Source organism: Amblyraja radiata, chromosome 7 (assembly GCF_010909765.2).
Source record: "Amblyraja radiata isolate CabotCenter1 chromosome 7, sAmbRad1.1.pri, whole genome shotgun sequence".
NCBI classification, from domain to species: domain Eukaryota; kingdom Metazoa; phylum Chordata; class Chondrichthyes; order Rajiformes; family Rajidae; genus Amblyraja; species Amblyraja radiata.
In genome coordinates this window covers 26,283,481-26,301,036 of record NC_045962.1, presented here as the reverse complement: position 1 = coordinate 26,301,036, position 17,556 = coordinate 26,283,481, and the positions used below count along the sequence as shown (strand labels likewise).

Here is a 17,556-nt window from a genome sequence, read left to right as displayed (position 1 = left end):
AGAGGATTTTTAGGAACTTGCTTTTGTAATAATTCAAGTCCACTTTAAATCTCCAATTTGAATATTTATCAAAACAAGTTTGTACTTACAGTAAGATTTCCAAACTGGAGGCTTATATTCATCATTTTCTGTGTACAAAAAAAAGTTGAAGACAAATTACCAGAAAGTAAATTAAATTTCATGAACAAGTAGTATTGACAAATGTTCCTATGGGATAATTCCTACATTTTTCCAGAGGCTGAATTATTGAGGGAAGAGAGATTTTGAATGGTACTTTTACATTTCAAACGACTCATGTTTCAGGAAGTTGGTCATTCACTTGTTACATGTAGACCGTGGGCCAAGGTGCTTTTTCGTTTCATTTCGTGACCCAAATCACGTATCTACTTCTATATATAACATGTTGTGTAAAAATATTATAGAAATCATACCCAAAACTCGTCAAGAACAAAACCTGCACATAGTTTTAAAATATGAGGAAAAACCTCAAATTTTCTGAGTAGTAATTGTCCAATCAAAGCACGTTTCACATTGCGTCAGATGCCAATCACGCGCTTCGTTTCATGCTAGCTAGGCAGCGAGCGAGCACACTGGGATCATGGCTGCCTAATAACATCACAACAATAGCAAGGTTTCGAAGGAAGGATGCTAACCATTTGCTGATAATTTTGTTTTACAACTGATATATCTTTGTAAAGTTGTGAACTGTGAAATAAAAATAAATAAAAATGTAGAGCTAGGTTTAGGGCTAGGGTTAGGCATTTTCCTCTCAGTGGAAGAGGGTTAGGGTTAGGTCCAGGGCAGGGGTGGGCACCTTCGGCCCAGATCCTGCCCGTAACCCGAAAACATCCAGCCCGCAGAACTTTTTTCTGAGGACTTCCGTGATGGAGCCGGCGCTATGGGGGTGCTGAAGGGCAGCCCTGGGCCGAGCTGAGGAGCAGGGGGGAAGAGAGGGGGTCATTCAGTCGATCGGGATGTTGACCGGCCAGTGGGTGCAGTGAGGGGTCGGTCTGGCTGATGGCCGGACAGTGGTTGCTGTGAGGGGTCGGTCAGGCTGTCGGGCGGCCGGTGTTGCAGCGAGCGAATGGGTGGACTGACTGAGCCAGCGCTATGGGGTGCTGATGGCGACCCGGGCGGTGTGCAGGGCAGTGCTGCTCCCCACCATGTTGATATGTGATCGTGGCATCGGGTGGGCTGCTGCCGATGATCCAGAAGGGCATGCTGGCCGAGGTGGACGCGCTGAGCGGCCACATGTACGGAGCCCGCAGCCGGTCCCAAAGCGGCTCCAGCCGTGGGCAGATCTGGAAAGGGGGCGAGTTAGGGTTAGGCATTTTCCTCTCAGTGGAAGATGCCATAGCCTTCCCCCAGCCTGGCACTGCCCCAGTCCCACTATGGCCATGACCCCCACTCTGCACACTGGCAGTCAGTGGGGTTCAGTAAACTGGGGAACGCACATGATCTGCCCTCATCCACAAATTAGGTGGGTTCAGGAGTCGGTGAAACCCAGGACCTCTGCGGCAGTCCCATATTCAACGTTCCCATGTACAGCTATATATTATTGAGCACAAGAGGGCGCTGTTACCTTTTCTAATTAGCTTAATTAATTAATGTGCAACTTTTTGCACTGACGAGTTATGAATTCCTTATCAATGATGTTTTATCTAAATCTGTGCAAATTTCAAGTAGATACCAGACATGGGTCATGAAAGTTAAAATCTAGAGTCCTTTTGCCACCTCAGCCCACGGCCTAATGTTACAAAAAACACAAGCAGTATTGCATGATACGGTTCCTTTATGAACAACATTAACTTAAATATTAAAGAAAAACCTGCAGATGTTGAAACTTGAAATAAAGGCAAAATTCTGGAGAAACAGTAAATCTGATAGCATTAGTAAGGAGACAAACATTGACAGAGTGATAAAAAGTATTACATCTGGACCACTAGGAACATTACCAGCTAGATATTAGTAAGTAAGAAATTGCTCCAACAACTTTTTTTTAAATTACATTTATATTAAATTGTGCCCATTCTTGAATGCACCAAAAATTATCATTAGATTATTGGATTATTAGATTATTGGATTAAACTGATCTCATTTAGGATGAAAGGGCTACAGAGGGAGGAAAGCATGGAAAGGTTTAAGGAGATGATACCAAGTATTTGATGCCAAAGCAGTTGGAGACTTGTAGGCAATGGAGAAGTGATTAAAATCAGGCACGTTCTTGAATCACAACTGGAAGAGTTTTTAGATGTCCTAGAGTGTTGGAAAACTGTAAGAAGTTGTTGAACAGGAGGGGCATGGGGCATGGCATGGAAGAATCGGAATCATACAGCACAGAAACAGGCTCCTCCAGCCCACTTCATCTATGTTAATCCCATTTGCCTGCATTAGGCCCTTATCCTGCTACACCTTTCTTATTTCAGCACCTGTCCAAATGTCTTTTAATTTTATTTGCCTCTATTATCCCCAATGATAGCTCATTCTAGATAACCACCACCTTCTGTGTGAAATACTTACCATTCAGGTTTCCTTTGAATTTCCCTCCTCTCACAAACTAGTGCCTTCTAGTTCTAGCCTGCCGTTGAAAAAATACTATCCTATCTATGCCCCTCATAATTCTATAAACCTCTACAAGATCACCCCTAGTCTCCTACGTTCCTCCTATGTACACTCATCCTTACTAATTTCTCCTTATAACTATAGCCCTCCATTCCAGGCACCATCCTAGTGAATTTCTTCCTCAATCGCTCCCTCTCTATTACTATAACTGCCTTTCTTTAGTATGGCGACCGGTACACAATACTTCTGGTGCAGGCTAAACAATATTTTATACAGCCGAAACATGACATCTCAACTCTTATATTCAATGCCTTGGCCTTTGAAAGCAAGTGTACAAAATGTTTTCTTCACTGCCCTGTTCCCTTCTATCACCACTTTCAGCAAACTATAGACCCCAAGATACCAACTATAGCACCACAAGTTCCCACTGTATATCAATGTTCCCAAGGTCTCTGCCATTTATGTTATATGTCCAAACAAATCAGTAACAAATCATACCCAATTCAAAATAAGAATCAAATTAAAAACGTACTGAGAAATTAATACATGGGAGTTAGTGTAAGTCATGAACAACATGAGGCAAGATTTGAATATAACGTGATGCATTAAGTTAGGAAACTCGGTGTTTTGGGTGAGCACAAGCATACAAAGACAGGAAAACGGAAAGTGCACAGTAATAGTCAAACTTCGAAGCAACAGTTGGAAATTATCGGCAGAAAATAAGCAGAGGAAAAAGTGGAGTCAGTTAACATTATAGAGATCATAAGAGACAATTTTTAAGGTGGAGCAACTCGTGCTTAGAAGAGTAAAAGTTGGTGAATAATCAGTTTCACGCATGGCAGTTAGTATGAGAAAAGGGATCAGTGGTGAGCAAACAAACTTTGCACCAGGGACCAAATATTTAGTATGAAGATTTTTTTCCCCTTTGAGCACAGTGTATTATGAGAAATAGGCAGTAGAATGGACGACAGAAATGGTTGTGGCTGTCATCGCAGGGTATTTGAATTTTGAAGATCACAACTGAAGACCAGTCTGCAAATGGGAGGGGACCAAGAGTAGATGAATCAGAGCAAACAGTACACAGCAGGGAAGTTACAATCCACGTCTTATTGGCCCCCAGTCCACCAATGCTTTAACGTTAAATTTTCCACCCTCTTGTTTCCAACAACCTCCTACCATTTCTGTTATCAACAGCACATTCTCAACAGCTGCAGCCCCTCAGAACTAACATTCTTCAACCTTTAAGTCAAAGTACCTTTAAGACCAAATATATTAATATCCCCATTTTAGCGATGATCTATGAAGCAGCAAATATGTTAATTTATCTTAAAGGTGCTATATAAAAATACATTACAATAGTGTATAATATGATCGTGAAAGATTTGAGACCTTGCTTTAATCATAAAAAACTACTTTTGTAGAACCTTGTCCCTTCAACTTGAAATTGAATTAGTAATCCAATGATGACTTTGGATCATACTGTAATACTTCAGTCAAAAAGGTTGTTCTCCAACCAATGCCTAAACCAAATCCAGGGAAACCTCCAAGCACATACCTTTAGGTGTGAATCCAACATTGTTACCGCAATTAAGCAAAAAAAGAAAATATTCCTATTTTAATTTCATTTTGCTCTGGTTCCACTGTGTATTTCATAAGAGGACAATAAATAAAAGCTAGTAAAATGATCTGCCACAGGATTCACAAAAAAAAGTGTGGAGAGTTCTTGATGGCAAGTTAAAGACTCTACAGGGAGGCAAAACATTTCCATCATTCATAATCTCAAGGCTCCAATCTGAATGGGGAATAACACAGCCAAAGGACACCAAGGCCTGCCGGTTTTTCAGTGCAGCCACAACATCCAGAATATGACCAGCCCATGTAAACGCTATGGGACCGAAAAACAATAGTTACCATATCCTTTCAGATGCACAACAAGAGAAAGCCCCCTAGTGCATACTGCATACTTACTGAGGGAGGGGGGGCGGGACACTTAAATTTTAGGATGTTTTGCATCAGATAATATTGTAAAATTTCCTCCACGTTCAGGGATACTCATTTATTATCAAAGGAATAAAATACACTCATTGATGCCATGTCTTTTTAATGGGATTTCTGACCCAGTTCCAGAATGCCAATATCAGTCATATAAAAGGGAAATAAATTAAATGTGACTGAGATGTTGCGCTTTGAAAGTGTGAACATAATTTTTGTTTTTAAATTGTCAGTATTCGGGCGTGAGTCTCTGTTTGGCCAAGTTTGCAGATGATACGAAAATAGGTGGAGGGACAGGTAGTTTAGGGAAAGCAGGGACTCTGCAGAAGGACCTGGACAGGTTGGGAGAGTGGGCAGCGAAGTGGCAGATGGAACATAGTGTGGCAAAGTATGGAGTCATGCATTTTGGTAGTAGGATTAAAGGCATAGACTATTTTCTAAATGGGGAGAGAATCCAGAGATCAGAGGTGCAAAGGGACTTGGTAGTGCTGGTGCAGGATTCTTAAAAAGTTATTTGCAAGTGGAATCGGTAGTAAGGAAGGCAAACGTGATGCTAGCATTAATTTCAAGAGAGCTACAATACAAAAACAGGGATATAATGCTGAGACACTACAAGGCACTGATCAGGTCACATTGAGTATTGTATGTAATTTTGGGCACCATATCTGAGGAAGGATGTGCTGGCTCTGAGAGGGTTTAGAGGAGGTTTACAAGAATGATCTCAGGAATGAGTGGGTTAACATATGATGAGCATTTGACGGCACTGGTTCTGTACTCGTTGGATGCACTCAAGATGTGAAAGGCTTGGATAGATTGGAAGTGGAGAAGATGTTTCCACTAGTAGGAGAGTCTAGCACTCGAGGTCATAGTCTCAGAATTAAAGGATGTTCCTTTATGGAGATGAGGAGGAATTTCTTTAGTCAGAGGGTGGTGAATCTGTGGAATTCTTTGCCACAGAAGGCTGTGTAGGCTGTCAATTAATATTTTTAAGGCAGAGATAGATTCTTTATTAGTACAGGTATCATGGGTTATGTGGAGAAGGCAGGAGAATGGGGTTAGGAGAGAATAATCAGACGTGATTGAATGATGGAGTAGACTTGATGAGTCGAATGGCCTAATTCTGCTCCTATCACTTATGACCTTTTGACCCATCAGTGACTGCCAAGCCACTAGTTTTAGGGTTGCTTGCCATCCATCACTATGCTATCAGGAGTTTAGTCATTTGACCTGAGCAAAGCAGATGATCGCCCCTTTAGGATTCCACACTGCACTGATATTTTTCAACATTCCTACTTCACCAATGGGTAAGAACCTCATGCATGTGAAACCTTGATGTAGACACGTGATCTCTGTGTTTTTTTAATTAGGGGGTGGGGATGGGGTTGAGGATAGACAAATGTTGGCAAAGTAATATATTGCTGAGCTTCACTCTCATTAAGGTTGATTTTGATGCATTCTTAAACGATAAATAAAATGTTTGATTATTTATTTTTATTATTCTTTTTCTTTTAAGCAAGTGATAGGAAAACATCAGCGACTATTAGAGTCAAAGAGTCTTAGAATGATACAGTGTGGAAACATGCCCTTCAGCCCAACTTGCCCACACCGGCCAACATGTCCCAGCTACACTAGTCCCACCTGCCTGCATTTGGTCCATATCCCTCCAAAGCTGTCCTATCCATGTACCTGTCTAACTTTTTCTTAGACGTTGGGATAGTCCCAGCCTCAACTACCTCCCCTGACAGCTTGTTCCATACACTAACCACCCTTTATGTGAAATAGTTACCCCTCAGATTCCTATTAAATCTTTTCCCCTTCACCTTGAACCTATGTTCTCTGGTCCTTGATTCCCCTACTCCGGGCAAGAGATTCTGTGCATCTACCCGATTTATTCCCCTCATGATTTTATACAACTATAAAATCACCCCTCATCCTCCTGCGCTGCAAAGAAGAGACCCAGCCTACTCAACCTCTCCCAATAGCTCAGACCCTCTAGTCCCGGCAGCATCCTCGTAAATCTTCTCTGAACTTTTTCAAGCTTGACAATATTTTTCCTATAACATGGTGCCCAGAACTGAACACAATACTCTAAATGCAGTCTCACCAATGTCTTGTAGAACTGCAACATGACCTCACAACCTCTATACTCAATACTCCAAGTATTTTTCTTCTTCCTGTCCTTATTTGGGACATTCTGAGGCAAAATCTCTAAAGGTTTATCTGTCAATCAGAGCAGATTACATGACCTTTCCTAAGTTCCAAAGGCCATCAGGTGGCTTAGATTCCAGTCAAACTCATTTGGGAGTTCAAACTCATTGGTAAAAAAGTGCACAATATATATCGCACAGAGTAACAGCCAGAAATGTTCTAGTCCCTGTCTTTAACACAAAGCCACAACCCTGGCAATGTCTATGATTCTTTGTCCCAATAACAATGTTAAAGGAAATAATGGGTAGAATTGGACCCTTTTCAATTTCTCCTTTTCCAAATTCAGGCAATTGACAAGATGAAGCAGGAGAATACTCTGGAATTGTCTGATTTCATGTATGAACCTTGCATCACAGATAGATACTCCAAATAAACATTCAGTGAGCAGCTGAAGCTTGAAACATAAGCATTGCCAGAGTTGTGGCTTTGTGTTAAGAACATTTGCGGACATTTCTGACTGCTTCTCAATGAGAAATACATCGCACTCTGTTTACCAATGAGCTAATTTACCAAATAAGCTTGACTGGAATTCATGTCACCTGTTGACCTTTGACACAATGGAAGGGTATGTAATCTGCCCTGATTTACAGGGAAATCCTTAAGGATTTTGCTTCATATATTTTGATACATGAACTGAAAGTTGAAATCTATGTTATTGCCATTTTTTGTGCCATTCCTCCTTTTCCTCTCAAATGCATTTTTTATTTATATTATCCATATGTTTCCTGACATTTTAGATCCCAAACTTCATATCATGCAGTGGAAGTTGGATGTGCATGGTTTATTTTAACATGACATAGCTGAAGCATACCAGGTATTACACGGATGTATTTAATCACAGCATTTTTATTGTCCTGAAATGTTATCAAACAAACTAGGCACTTTGACATGGAAGACCAAGGCCTTATCAATTAGGTACATTTTAAGGTCAGGACTAATAGAGAAGATGGAGAGTCAATGGGATTTAGGAATGAAATTCCAGAACCTGTGGCTGTGAAGGAAGTCTAATTGAAGAATTAAAGTTGGGGACATACAAAAGACTACAATTAAAGAAGAAACTGGTTTAAAATGTTTTAGTAAGATACTATGTTGAAATTATGACAGGCAGCAAACTTTGGAGAACGTCAAGTTTACAAAGGTGAAAACAAAGGACTCTGGCATGAAATCCAATGGAATAGTCAAGCGACAAAGGCATGAATGAGAGTTTTAACAAGGTAAAATGAGGAAGTTGTGGAAATAGTGTCTTCGGACAAATTAGTCAAACATTCAGAGCAAAGACAAATATAAACTTGAAACAATATACCTCAATTTCAAACTGTGTTGGGTTAATTTTAATGTTATTTATGCAACTTTGAATAATGTACATGTTACTAATATCTATTGACTTTATACAGTCAGGGGCATGTCACAAAGACATATCCTTGTCCAAAAACATTTTCTCTCATATAGGCCATTTAAATACAGGATGTGGTTCGCTACCTTCGCCGGCAAAACTTTACCGAGATGGGGCAGAATTTTGGTGAGGTATACTGAAATAGTGACACAGAATTGGGATGCAAGCTGATTCTATGCAAAAATGGCAGTGTTTTTTTGATTGAATACAGAAGCATGATGCATGTTTCATCTTCGTCACCTTTGTGTGTCACAAAGATGCTCTGAAGTGTAGTGTATGAAAACATTTTGTTCAAAGATAAAGTAATAGCCATTGTAAAATTCGCTATTTTTAAACATTTTGCACTACACATCCGCCTCATTATGCCCAACCACAGAATAATCCAGAAGTTTAAGTGAAGGAATCTACGTAACATAGCGCAAGGTGCAAAATGGTTGAATAAAAGTAAAAACCATTTAAATGAATATCCTGCGAGCATTTTTAATAGCAAGGCTGCGTTCTCAGCCCCCCTTCTTTGCTCCTTGTACACCTACGACTTTGCAGCCATGTATATATCAAGTTCAATTTTCAAATTCGCAGAAAACACCACCATTGTGGGGTAGATATCAAATAATGATGAGACGGAGTACCAGAAGGAAATCGGGAACCTCGTGTCGAGACAACAACCTTTCTCTCAATGTCAGCAAGACAAAGGAGATAGTGATCGACTTCAGGAAGCAAAGCAGTACACATACCCCAGTTTACATTGACAGTGCCGAAGTAAGGATGATTGAAAACATCAAATTCCTAGGAGTCAATATCACCAAAAACTTCTCCTGGACATTGAAGCAACAACCAAGAATGCACACCAATGCCTCTACTACCTTAGAAGGCTTGGGAAGTTTGGCATGTCCCCTACAACTCTCACCAACTTCTACATGTGCACCATAGAAAGCATTTTTTCAGGATCACATCTTGGGTTTGGAACAGCTCCATCCAAGACCGCAAGAAATTACAGCAAATTGTGGACGCAGCCCAGACCATCACACAAACCAACCTCCCTTCCATTGACTCTATTTATACCTCACATTGCCTCGGCAAGACCAGCAGCATAATCAAGGACGAGTCGCACCCTGGCCTCCCCTCTCCCATTAGGCAAAAGGTATAGTGTGAAAACGCACACCTCCAGATACAGGGACAGTTTCTTCCTAGCTGTTATCAAGCAACTGATCATCCGACCACAATCAGAGCGGTCCTGAACTACTATCTATCTCATTGGTGACCCTTGGACTATCCTTGATCCATATTTGCTGGCTTTACCTTGCACTAAACGTTATTCCCTTAATATTTATCTATACAATGTAAATGGCTCGATTGTAATCATGTATTGTCTTTCCACTGACTGGATAGCACGCAACAAAAGCTTTTCACTGTACCTCGGTACACATGACAATAAACTACTGATCTATGGATAGTAATTCTGTGGAGAATAAAATGTTGGGTCAATTATCATTCATCAGAACTCCAAAAACATTTTATTAGGGTTTTATCAGGGCTCTGTCCACTCTTGCGCTGCACCTTGTATGCAGAACTTCATCTGGACTAGCTAACCACATCCTCTAAGCACACTCCTTCCATACTACATACTCAGGGTTGTGATGAAGGGTCATTGATTTGAAATGGTAAATCTGCTTCCCTTTTCATGGATGCAACCTGTTCGGTTGCATCTTTCCAGAACTGCCTGCTCTTGTTTCAGATTTATGTATGCAGCAGATTTTTAGATTTTCAACAGAAAAGACCAGAGGCAAAAGAGCAGAAAAGGCCATTTATTAAATAATAGAGCACACCAAAATAAAACTATTTTTGTGATACCCTGAAGTCCGGGGAACTAAATGTGTAGTTAAACAAGCAGCCAATTATTTCACCTGTTTAGCAACCAAAAATATCGATTTAACCAATTTGTAATGTTTCTCAGTGTAACAGATGAATAGGTTTTTTTTAAAGTCACAAAAGATGTACAAGTAAAACTTGTGAATGATTTCAGAAAAGTTTAAGCTGCCATTGTGAATTAAGGTTTTCCACACATTTGCAAAACAGGTATCATTTCTTAAAACATAAAATGTATTAAAACTAGAATTATTATTAATGGTCATAAAACATTGCATACAAAATCATTTTCTGATGATAGTACAACAAAATACAAATTAAAACCTTTTTTAAACTAAAAAGAAAATTTATGATCACTGATCTCCAACAGAGACCTCGCATTTTACATTTACATTTACAAAGAATCACATTGCAGCTAAACATGTCAACAGGCTGATGCAAACTATAATGGGAAATATACTTAATCAAGTTTACAAGATAATTTTTCAGCCAAAGAGAATCTTTCTTTTCTTAAGTTATAATCAGTCATAAATAATAATAATAATGGATGGGATTTATATAGCGCCTTTCTAATACTCAAGGCGCTTTACATCACATTATTCATTCACTCCTCTGTCACACTCGGTGGTGGTAAGCTACTTCTGTAGCCACAGCTGCCCTGGGGCAGACTGACGGAAGCGTGGCTGCCAATCTGCGCCTACGGCCCCTCCGACCACCACCAATCACTCACACACATTCACACACAGGCAAAGGTGGGTGAAGTGTCTTGCCCAAGGACACAACGACAGTATGCACTCCAAGCGAATGAACAGATTAGCAGAAGAGCAAATGAATGTATCCAAGTGTAGTATCACGAACAACCTGTATGGTTGCAACAAACCATCCTTTCTTTTATATTCCATGCCTTTTGCAATTAAGACCAACATTCAATTCACTTTTGTAACTGCTGCATAGGATGCAGATGTACCAGTCAACTTTTACCAGCTTATCTTTTGTGTTTCACATACCATGACCTACAGTTTTTTTTATCATGCAACACTTTGTAGTCCCACTCTTTATATAATAATTTGCTTTTTCGTTTTTCTTTCCGATGTGGATAACCTTGCATGTCAAGAGTGTTTTACTGTCATATGTCCCAGATAGAACAATGGAATTCTTACTTACTGCAGCATAACATAATATTTAAACATAGTACACTGTAAACAATATGAGAAACGAGAGAGAAAAAAAGGTATTTTTGTATTCCTGTCACAATTTGCTACTTCACCTATCTATATATCAGCAAATCTTTCTAATAGTACACTCAGTCTCTTCAAAGTTATGAACATATATTGCAAATAGTAGAGATCCCAATTTCTGTGGCACCACATCGGTTTCTGCTACCAATCTAAAAATCACCCTTTTTTTCTGACCTGTTCACTATTCACTAGTCTCTCCCCAATTAATGCATTGTCCTCTACTCCCTCCTGCCATTACCCCATGCACTCTTGAGTTGTGCACTTACCTTTTACATAGCACCTTTGTAAATACTTTATGGGATATGTTACATCATTTGATTCCCCCTTATCCATCCTGTATGTTACCATCCTCAAAGAACTCTTAACAAAATTATCAAACACCACTTCCCTATCTTAAACCACATCTATTCGACTTGATCAATTTCTTAAATGTCCTGCCATTACCTCTCTAATAGATTTCAACATTTCCAGAAGGATTGAGTTATGCTAACTGGTGTATGTTTCCTTACTTTCTGTGTCGCTCTTTTTTTGAACAGTAATGTTATATTTGTGCTCCAATCCCCTGAAAGTTCTCCAGAATACAGGGAAGTTTGATAATCACATCTAATATATCTACTCTCTCTGTAGGCATTTTTTGACACCCTAGGATACAGGCCATCCTCCACTGGTTAACTTATTTTTTATGTCCTGAAGATTGTTTTAAATTCCTGCCATCCTATATCCCTTAATTATGTGCAAGCATTGGGATATTTTTATTATCTTCCACTGTAATGGCCAACCTAAAAATAATGTAGATTCTATATCTTTCCTCTATTTCCCAACATTATTTCCCCAGTCTCATCCTCTAAAGGACCAGTGTTTAATTTAGCAATTAACATCCTTTTGTACATCAGAAACTCCCCTTTCCCCTGACTCTCAGTCTGAAGAAGGGTCTCAACCTGAAACATCACCTATTCCATTTCTCCAGTGATGCTGCCTGACCCACTGTTTCTCCAGCCTTTTGGGTCTGTCCGGTTTAAACCAGCATCTACAGTTCCTTCCTACACAGAAGCTCTTACTATCTGTTTTTACAGCATTTAGTTTGCTCATATACTTTGTTATTCTTTGCAGCTTTCTAAAAATTTCCAAAATTTATTGGCCTACTACTAATCTTCAATGCAATGTATTCTTTCAATTTAATATCCCTAACATTCTTAGGTGGCCACACATCATATTCCTAGAGCGCTTAACTCTTAAATAACACTTAAACAAAGTTTATGAAATATCTCTGTGAATGATTGCCACTGCAGATTCACTAATTTAATATATTTTTCCTCTCCGCTTTAGCAAATTCTGAACTCACGCCAGTGTAATTACCTTTATTAAGACATGAGTTTCTCACTCTCAAACTGAATTTGAAATTCTATCAGATTATGATCACTCTTTCCCAGGGGTTTGTTTACTTATGGGATTAATACAATATAACATTTAAAATAGCATACTTTGTGTTTGCTTCCATGATGCCAGCAGGCTGTGCTTTCATCAGCCACATTTCACCACTTGTCTTTATTATAAATCATAACCAATGCCCATCTTACAATTCATATCCTTAACTCAAGAGAGCACAACAGGAATTGCTGTCTGCAGAAGGTGCAGCTTCATACATTTTACAAATCAAATGCTCATAGACATCCTCTTGGGCGTAGAAACTCAAGAGCAATTTCACCAACTGCAGTCCACCGAGTCAAGAGCAATTGGTCAGGATAGACCAGGAATCGTAAAATAATAGGTTGTGCTTCTATTGCATCCTTAATGCGAAAATTATTACATAATGGAAAATTTCTCAAACTATTGTTTCATGCATTTCAACTACAGAGATTTATTTTCACTCACCTTCTCATACTATCCTAACTATAAACATAGATTAAATCTACAGGCATTTGTTTTTGTAATTCTTACTTTGCACCCTACTGGGTGAAGGTGGAGGGCAAACACATTAGTTGCAGCAGTGTATCAATTAAAGTTTCACCCCAAGCCACGCTAGATGGTGATCATAAGCTTGGTTCTAAAGATAGGTTTTAACTGGTATCTCAGTATAAGAGGTTAGCAGGACTATTCCAATAATTTATCACCAACTAAATTAGGAGATGACCCCAAGACCAAAACTAAAGCTGTACAGATATCCTAAATAGTTATAATGTTGAAGGACATTATAGAGAAGAGGGGAAAAGACCAGAAAACAGAACAGAATTGTGTTGCATTAATCTTGTCATACTGTTTTTGCTCACTCAGGAAAGTTTTTGCTCACTCAGCAATGTATGTCATACAAACACTTACAATTTAGTGAGCGTGGAGGGTTCAATAGAGGTGCAGGTGAAGTAGAAATATGCATTGTTAACATGTGGTTCAGATGTTTGTTTGTGAAACAAGTGTGTGGGGAAGCCAAGAATTGAACCTTGAGGCATAGAGATAATGACCCAAACATCAGAAGATAAGCCATTGCCTGAGATTCCATGTCTATATTTGGACAAATAAAAATGGAATGAAACATGCGAAGCCTGACCCAACTGGGTGCCTTTGGAAATGCAGTGGAAGATGGCACAATAAACAATGCACAAAACTACCAAGGAGGCAAAATGGGCAAGAGAGGTAGATTATCTTTCCAACAATAGCAGTGCATCTCTATAATGGCTTTGCTGAGATCTCTTCTGGTAATGCAGCAAAGGTGAAAACCTAATCAGAAAATGCGACAGAGATCTGAAAAGAGAAACTGAAGCAAATTTCAAAGAACTATGTGCTCAACAACATTGGGAAGAAAATGGATAGAACATTGCAGTAATTTGTCAGCAAATAAAATGCGGCAAGTACTTTTTCAGGAAATGGGAGATTTCAGCGTACAATGGGGAAAGAACTGTTAGCAGTATCAGTTAACATGGAGGTCAAAAATGGAAATTGGTTAGTGGAAAGAACTGGGAGGAAACCTGAAGGTTTGGTTTGGGCGAGCCAAAAGAAGGGAGCCTGGCAGCTGATAAGACGGTTGGAATATCAGTAACAAATATGTCCATGAACTATGACATAGAATTGCTGGAGGAGATGGTGGAGAAGATAAAGGAATAAAATGACAGTTTGCCATAAAGAACACATGAGAGAGGTTAGACCAGTGGTTCCCAACGTGGGGCGTATGCCCCACAGGGCGGCAATTTGATTTTTAAGGGGGGCATCAGGTAAACATATGTAGTTTATGTTTCAGATGTTATTTTGAGTAAATTCCATTTTCTGAGAATTATTTCTTTGTCTGCTCGTGCTAAAATATGGGGGGGCATCAGGATTTTAGAGGTGACTAGGTGGGGCATGGCCAAAAAAATGTTGGGAACTACTGGGTTAGACATATCTTTCAGGATGATCCTGGAATAACTAACCAGTCCTGGTAGATGAAAACAGGATCCAGTACTTTTTGTGGCAAAGCTATTTGTAAGCATGATATGCCACGTTTAAGGGATCGTGTATGTTTAATGGATAGAATAAAGGTTATAACAAGGAGTGGGGGGGGGGGGGGGGCAAGAAGGGAGCAGTCTTTTGGGAAATATACTTCTGACTTAGGATACCCTCAATATGTCATGAGAAAATTGTTTATAGAACTTCCCTTTCCATTTGCACCATGTTGATGGCACACTTTTATATTTTTCTTGCTGCAACTTAATAATAACACAAAATGGGATAAACTACTATCTTGTGTGTTATATTACTGGTTATAAAAACAGGTATGTCTATATGGAGACATGAAACCAAATGCTGAAATCTTGAGGAAAAAGCTGGAGGAACTCAGCAGGTCAGGCAGCATCTGTGCGGGGAAATCAGACTGATGGAGTAGAGAGGAGAAAGCTGGAAAAGGGAGGTGGCAAGTGATACATGGATACAGGTGAAATGGATGATTGACAGATTAGTGAATAAAGGCTCGAGGTGAAAAGGAGACAAAAAAGTGTGAAGGGCTAAGGAATAGCCCAAGATTAAAGATTTTTACTACCCATTTGTCAAGAATTACTGAAATATATCTACAATATCTACAATCCAGCAGAAACCAAGTCACTTAAAAATGTACATATTTGAAAAGAGTGAAAAGATTTTGAGTAGATTTTTTAATGTTAGGTTGTCCCAAGGTAATTTCATTGTCAGTGGAGTACATCTGAAGTCTAGTCACATATCCAATGTAACAGTGATCCAATTTTTGTTTTGAAAGCTGTTGTTGCTTGGGTTACTGCATGCTCTTCATCTGATAACTGACAAAAAAGAGGCACACCTGACAGGGCAGGGGTCTCCAAGTATAGCACTGAACTGTGAGTTTAAACATATGTCCTCTTTGCAGTAAGACTTCAATCTAATAATCAGTTGCAAGATTCATAGCAACTAAGCCGCAAGTGACAACATAACAGGAAAAGTAGCACCAAAGGATTACTTTAGAATGCTCTAACTATAGGCATGCCATCAGCACAAATAGCCAAATCTTCTCCTGTTATTGTAAATGTTGTAATACTGAAATAAATCAACCTTGTTTTGTTTATGAATCAGTAATGTATACGGCCTGCTCTGATATGAAAAATCTGACCATTGAAAAGATTTGAAGTTCAAGCTACACGGACAATGCAAAACATATGTTTAGTTTCATCGTCAATCTGGTCAAGGATAAATTTCCAGGTTAGATCAACTCAAACTATAGATTACTTTATTTTAATTTTATGAATTAATTTATTGATAAGCAGATGATGAATTAAAAACAAATTAAACTGTATTCTGCTTTACAAATCACATTAACACTCTGATCAACAAAAAACACAGCCCTTTATAGTGTTAGAAAATTAAAAAGCCATTTTTGTTAGAAATATTTTCCAAATCAGTATCACTGATTAAAAATAAGTTTAGTTGGAATATTTGTGTTACATTAAATATTACTTACACTATTATCTTTAACTCATCTTCCCTAAATAATATTTGGATGGGGATTTCAATTCCACAGTTTAAGGCAGTTTTGAATTAATGTACATAACGCACTCCAATGTTGTTTACTGAATATTTAAATTACTCGTTTTCTGACCGCAACCTGCATACTGTAAATAAAAACAAACGCTCGTTGTATGCAAAGTTCTACAATTGAGCTCTTCATTTCACTGTTATACTATGTTTTAGCTGCACACACCCTTAAATTTAAGCAATAAACACAATGACCTTCCGTAATTTCTGCAAACGTTTTTAAAAAAGACCTTTTCGCAGACCTATTGCAACCCTTTCCATCCGAGAAGAATAAATAGAGACATCGTTTGGCTTTGTATTCAAGTTTTTCCGTGGAACTTACCAAACACACTTAGAGCCATCATTGCTGGGAATCCGATTCTCTCCTTTTGCAGCTCCTCAGCGTCCAGTCACCGGCTCATTTACGCCAATGCCAGACACCCGCCTCATGCGCGTAAGGATACCCAATCGTTCCTTCTCTAAACAAGAAAAATAGTTAAATGCTATTGAATACATATCTGAAGCTTCATCTCTTAACTTGCTAGATAGCTGAAAATAAAAACAAAACATCTTATTCCGATCAGAGGCCGTCTTCGTGAATAAGGCAGAATATATATCATGGTTTTATGCAAAATAACGTTAAAAAAAATACGATTTCAAAAAAGCACACAATACAAGGGATGTGTGCACCATGAACCGCACTGGAACGGTGTATTGTAAAGATCGATTACCGGTGCTGGTGATGGGTTCAGACTACATCCTCCGTCCAACATGCCGCCATTTTGCCTCAGCACATGACCATCTTCCCCCTCTGGTGCAGACCGTCAATGCGGTAACCATGGCGACCTGTCTCCGCGCTGCACCGCTCCTTCAGGGGAGCAGAGGCGGTCAGCTCAGCTCAGCTCGCGCCCCGACCGTTGGTCTCCAACCGCCGCGCCGCGCCGCGCGCTCCGGGGCACAAGGACGAAGGTGGTCTCCCCCCCCCCCCCCCCGGAGCACCTACTTAAGCAACTGCCGGTGCGTTTTCCTTTCGCAGACGCAGACAAGCAATGACATCCACGCAAATGGCCACCTCAGCTATGGAGCTCTTCTACCCTAGCCCATTCTCAAGGTGACATTCTGCTTTGTGAACCATTTTAACGTCCTTGGTGCAAAATTGCACTTCCATCGCAATTACATAGCGTTTCTATGCAAAACTGTTAACGAATCCAAACAAGTTGATCTGCGTCGCTGTGTTCACAAAAGGTGGAGGGCATGTGTTTCCACCATTAATCTAAGTCTCACCTCGGAGCTCCTGCATCCCACTGAGGTAGA

The 17,556-nt window shown here is 39.6% G+C and overlaps 1 protein-coding gene across 4 annotated transcripts in view; it reads right to left on the bottom strand.

Annotated features, from left to right (window-relative positions):
* chn1 (chimerin 1) overlaps positions 1-17,226 on the bottom strand; it is a 78,041-nt gene extending 60,815 nt beyond the window's left edge. For 2 of the 4 annotated variants that reach the window (XM_033023915.1, XM_033023914.1), the window contains exons 1-2: positions 16,586-16,717; positions 90-128 (exon numbers count right to left, since the gene is read on the bottom strand). Coding sequence is in view for 3 of the 4 variants with exons in the window: in XM_033023914.1 (XP_032879805.1) it covers positions 90-125 (36 nt within the window). In the remaining variant the exon portion in view is untranslated. Of the gene's footprint in view, positions 1-89; positions 129-16,585; positions 16,722-16,973 lie in introns of those variants that run through there. The other 2 variants (XM_033023916.1, XM_033023913.1) reach the window with 2 other exon arrangements.
* Between the last annotated feature and the right edge of the window lie 330 nt (positions 17,227-17,556).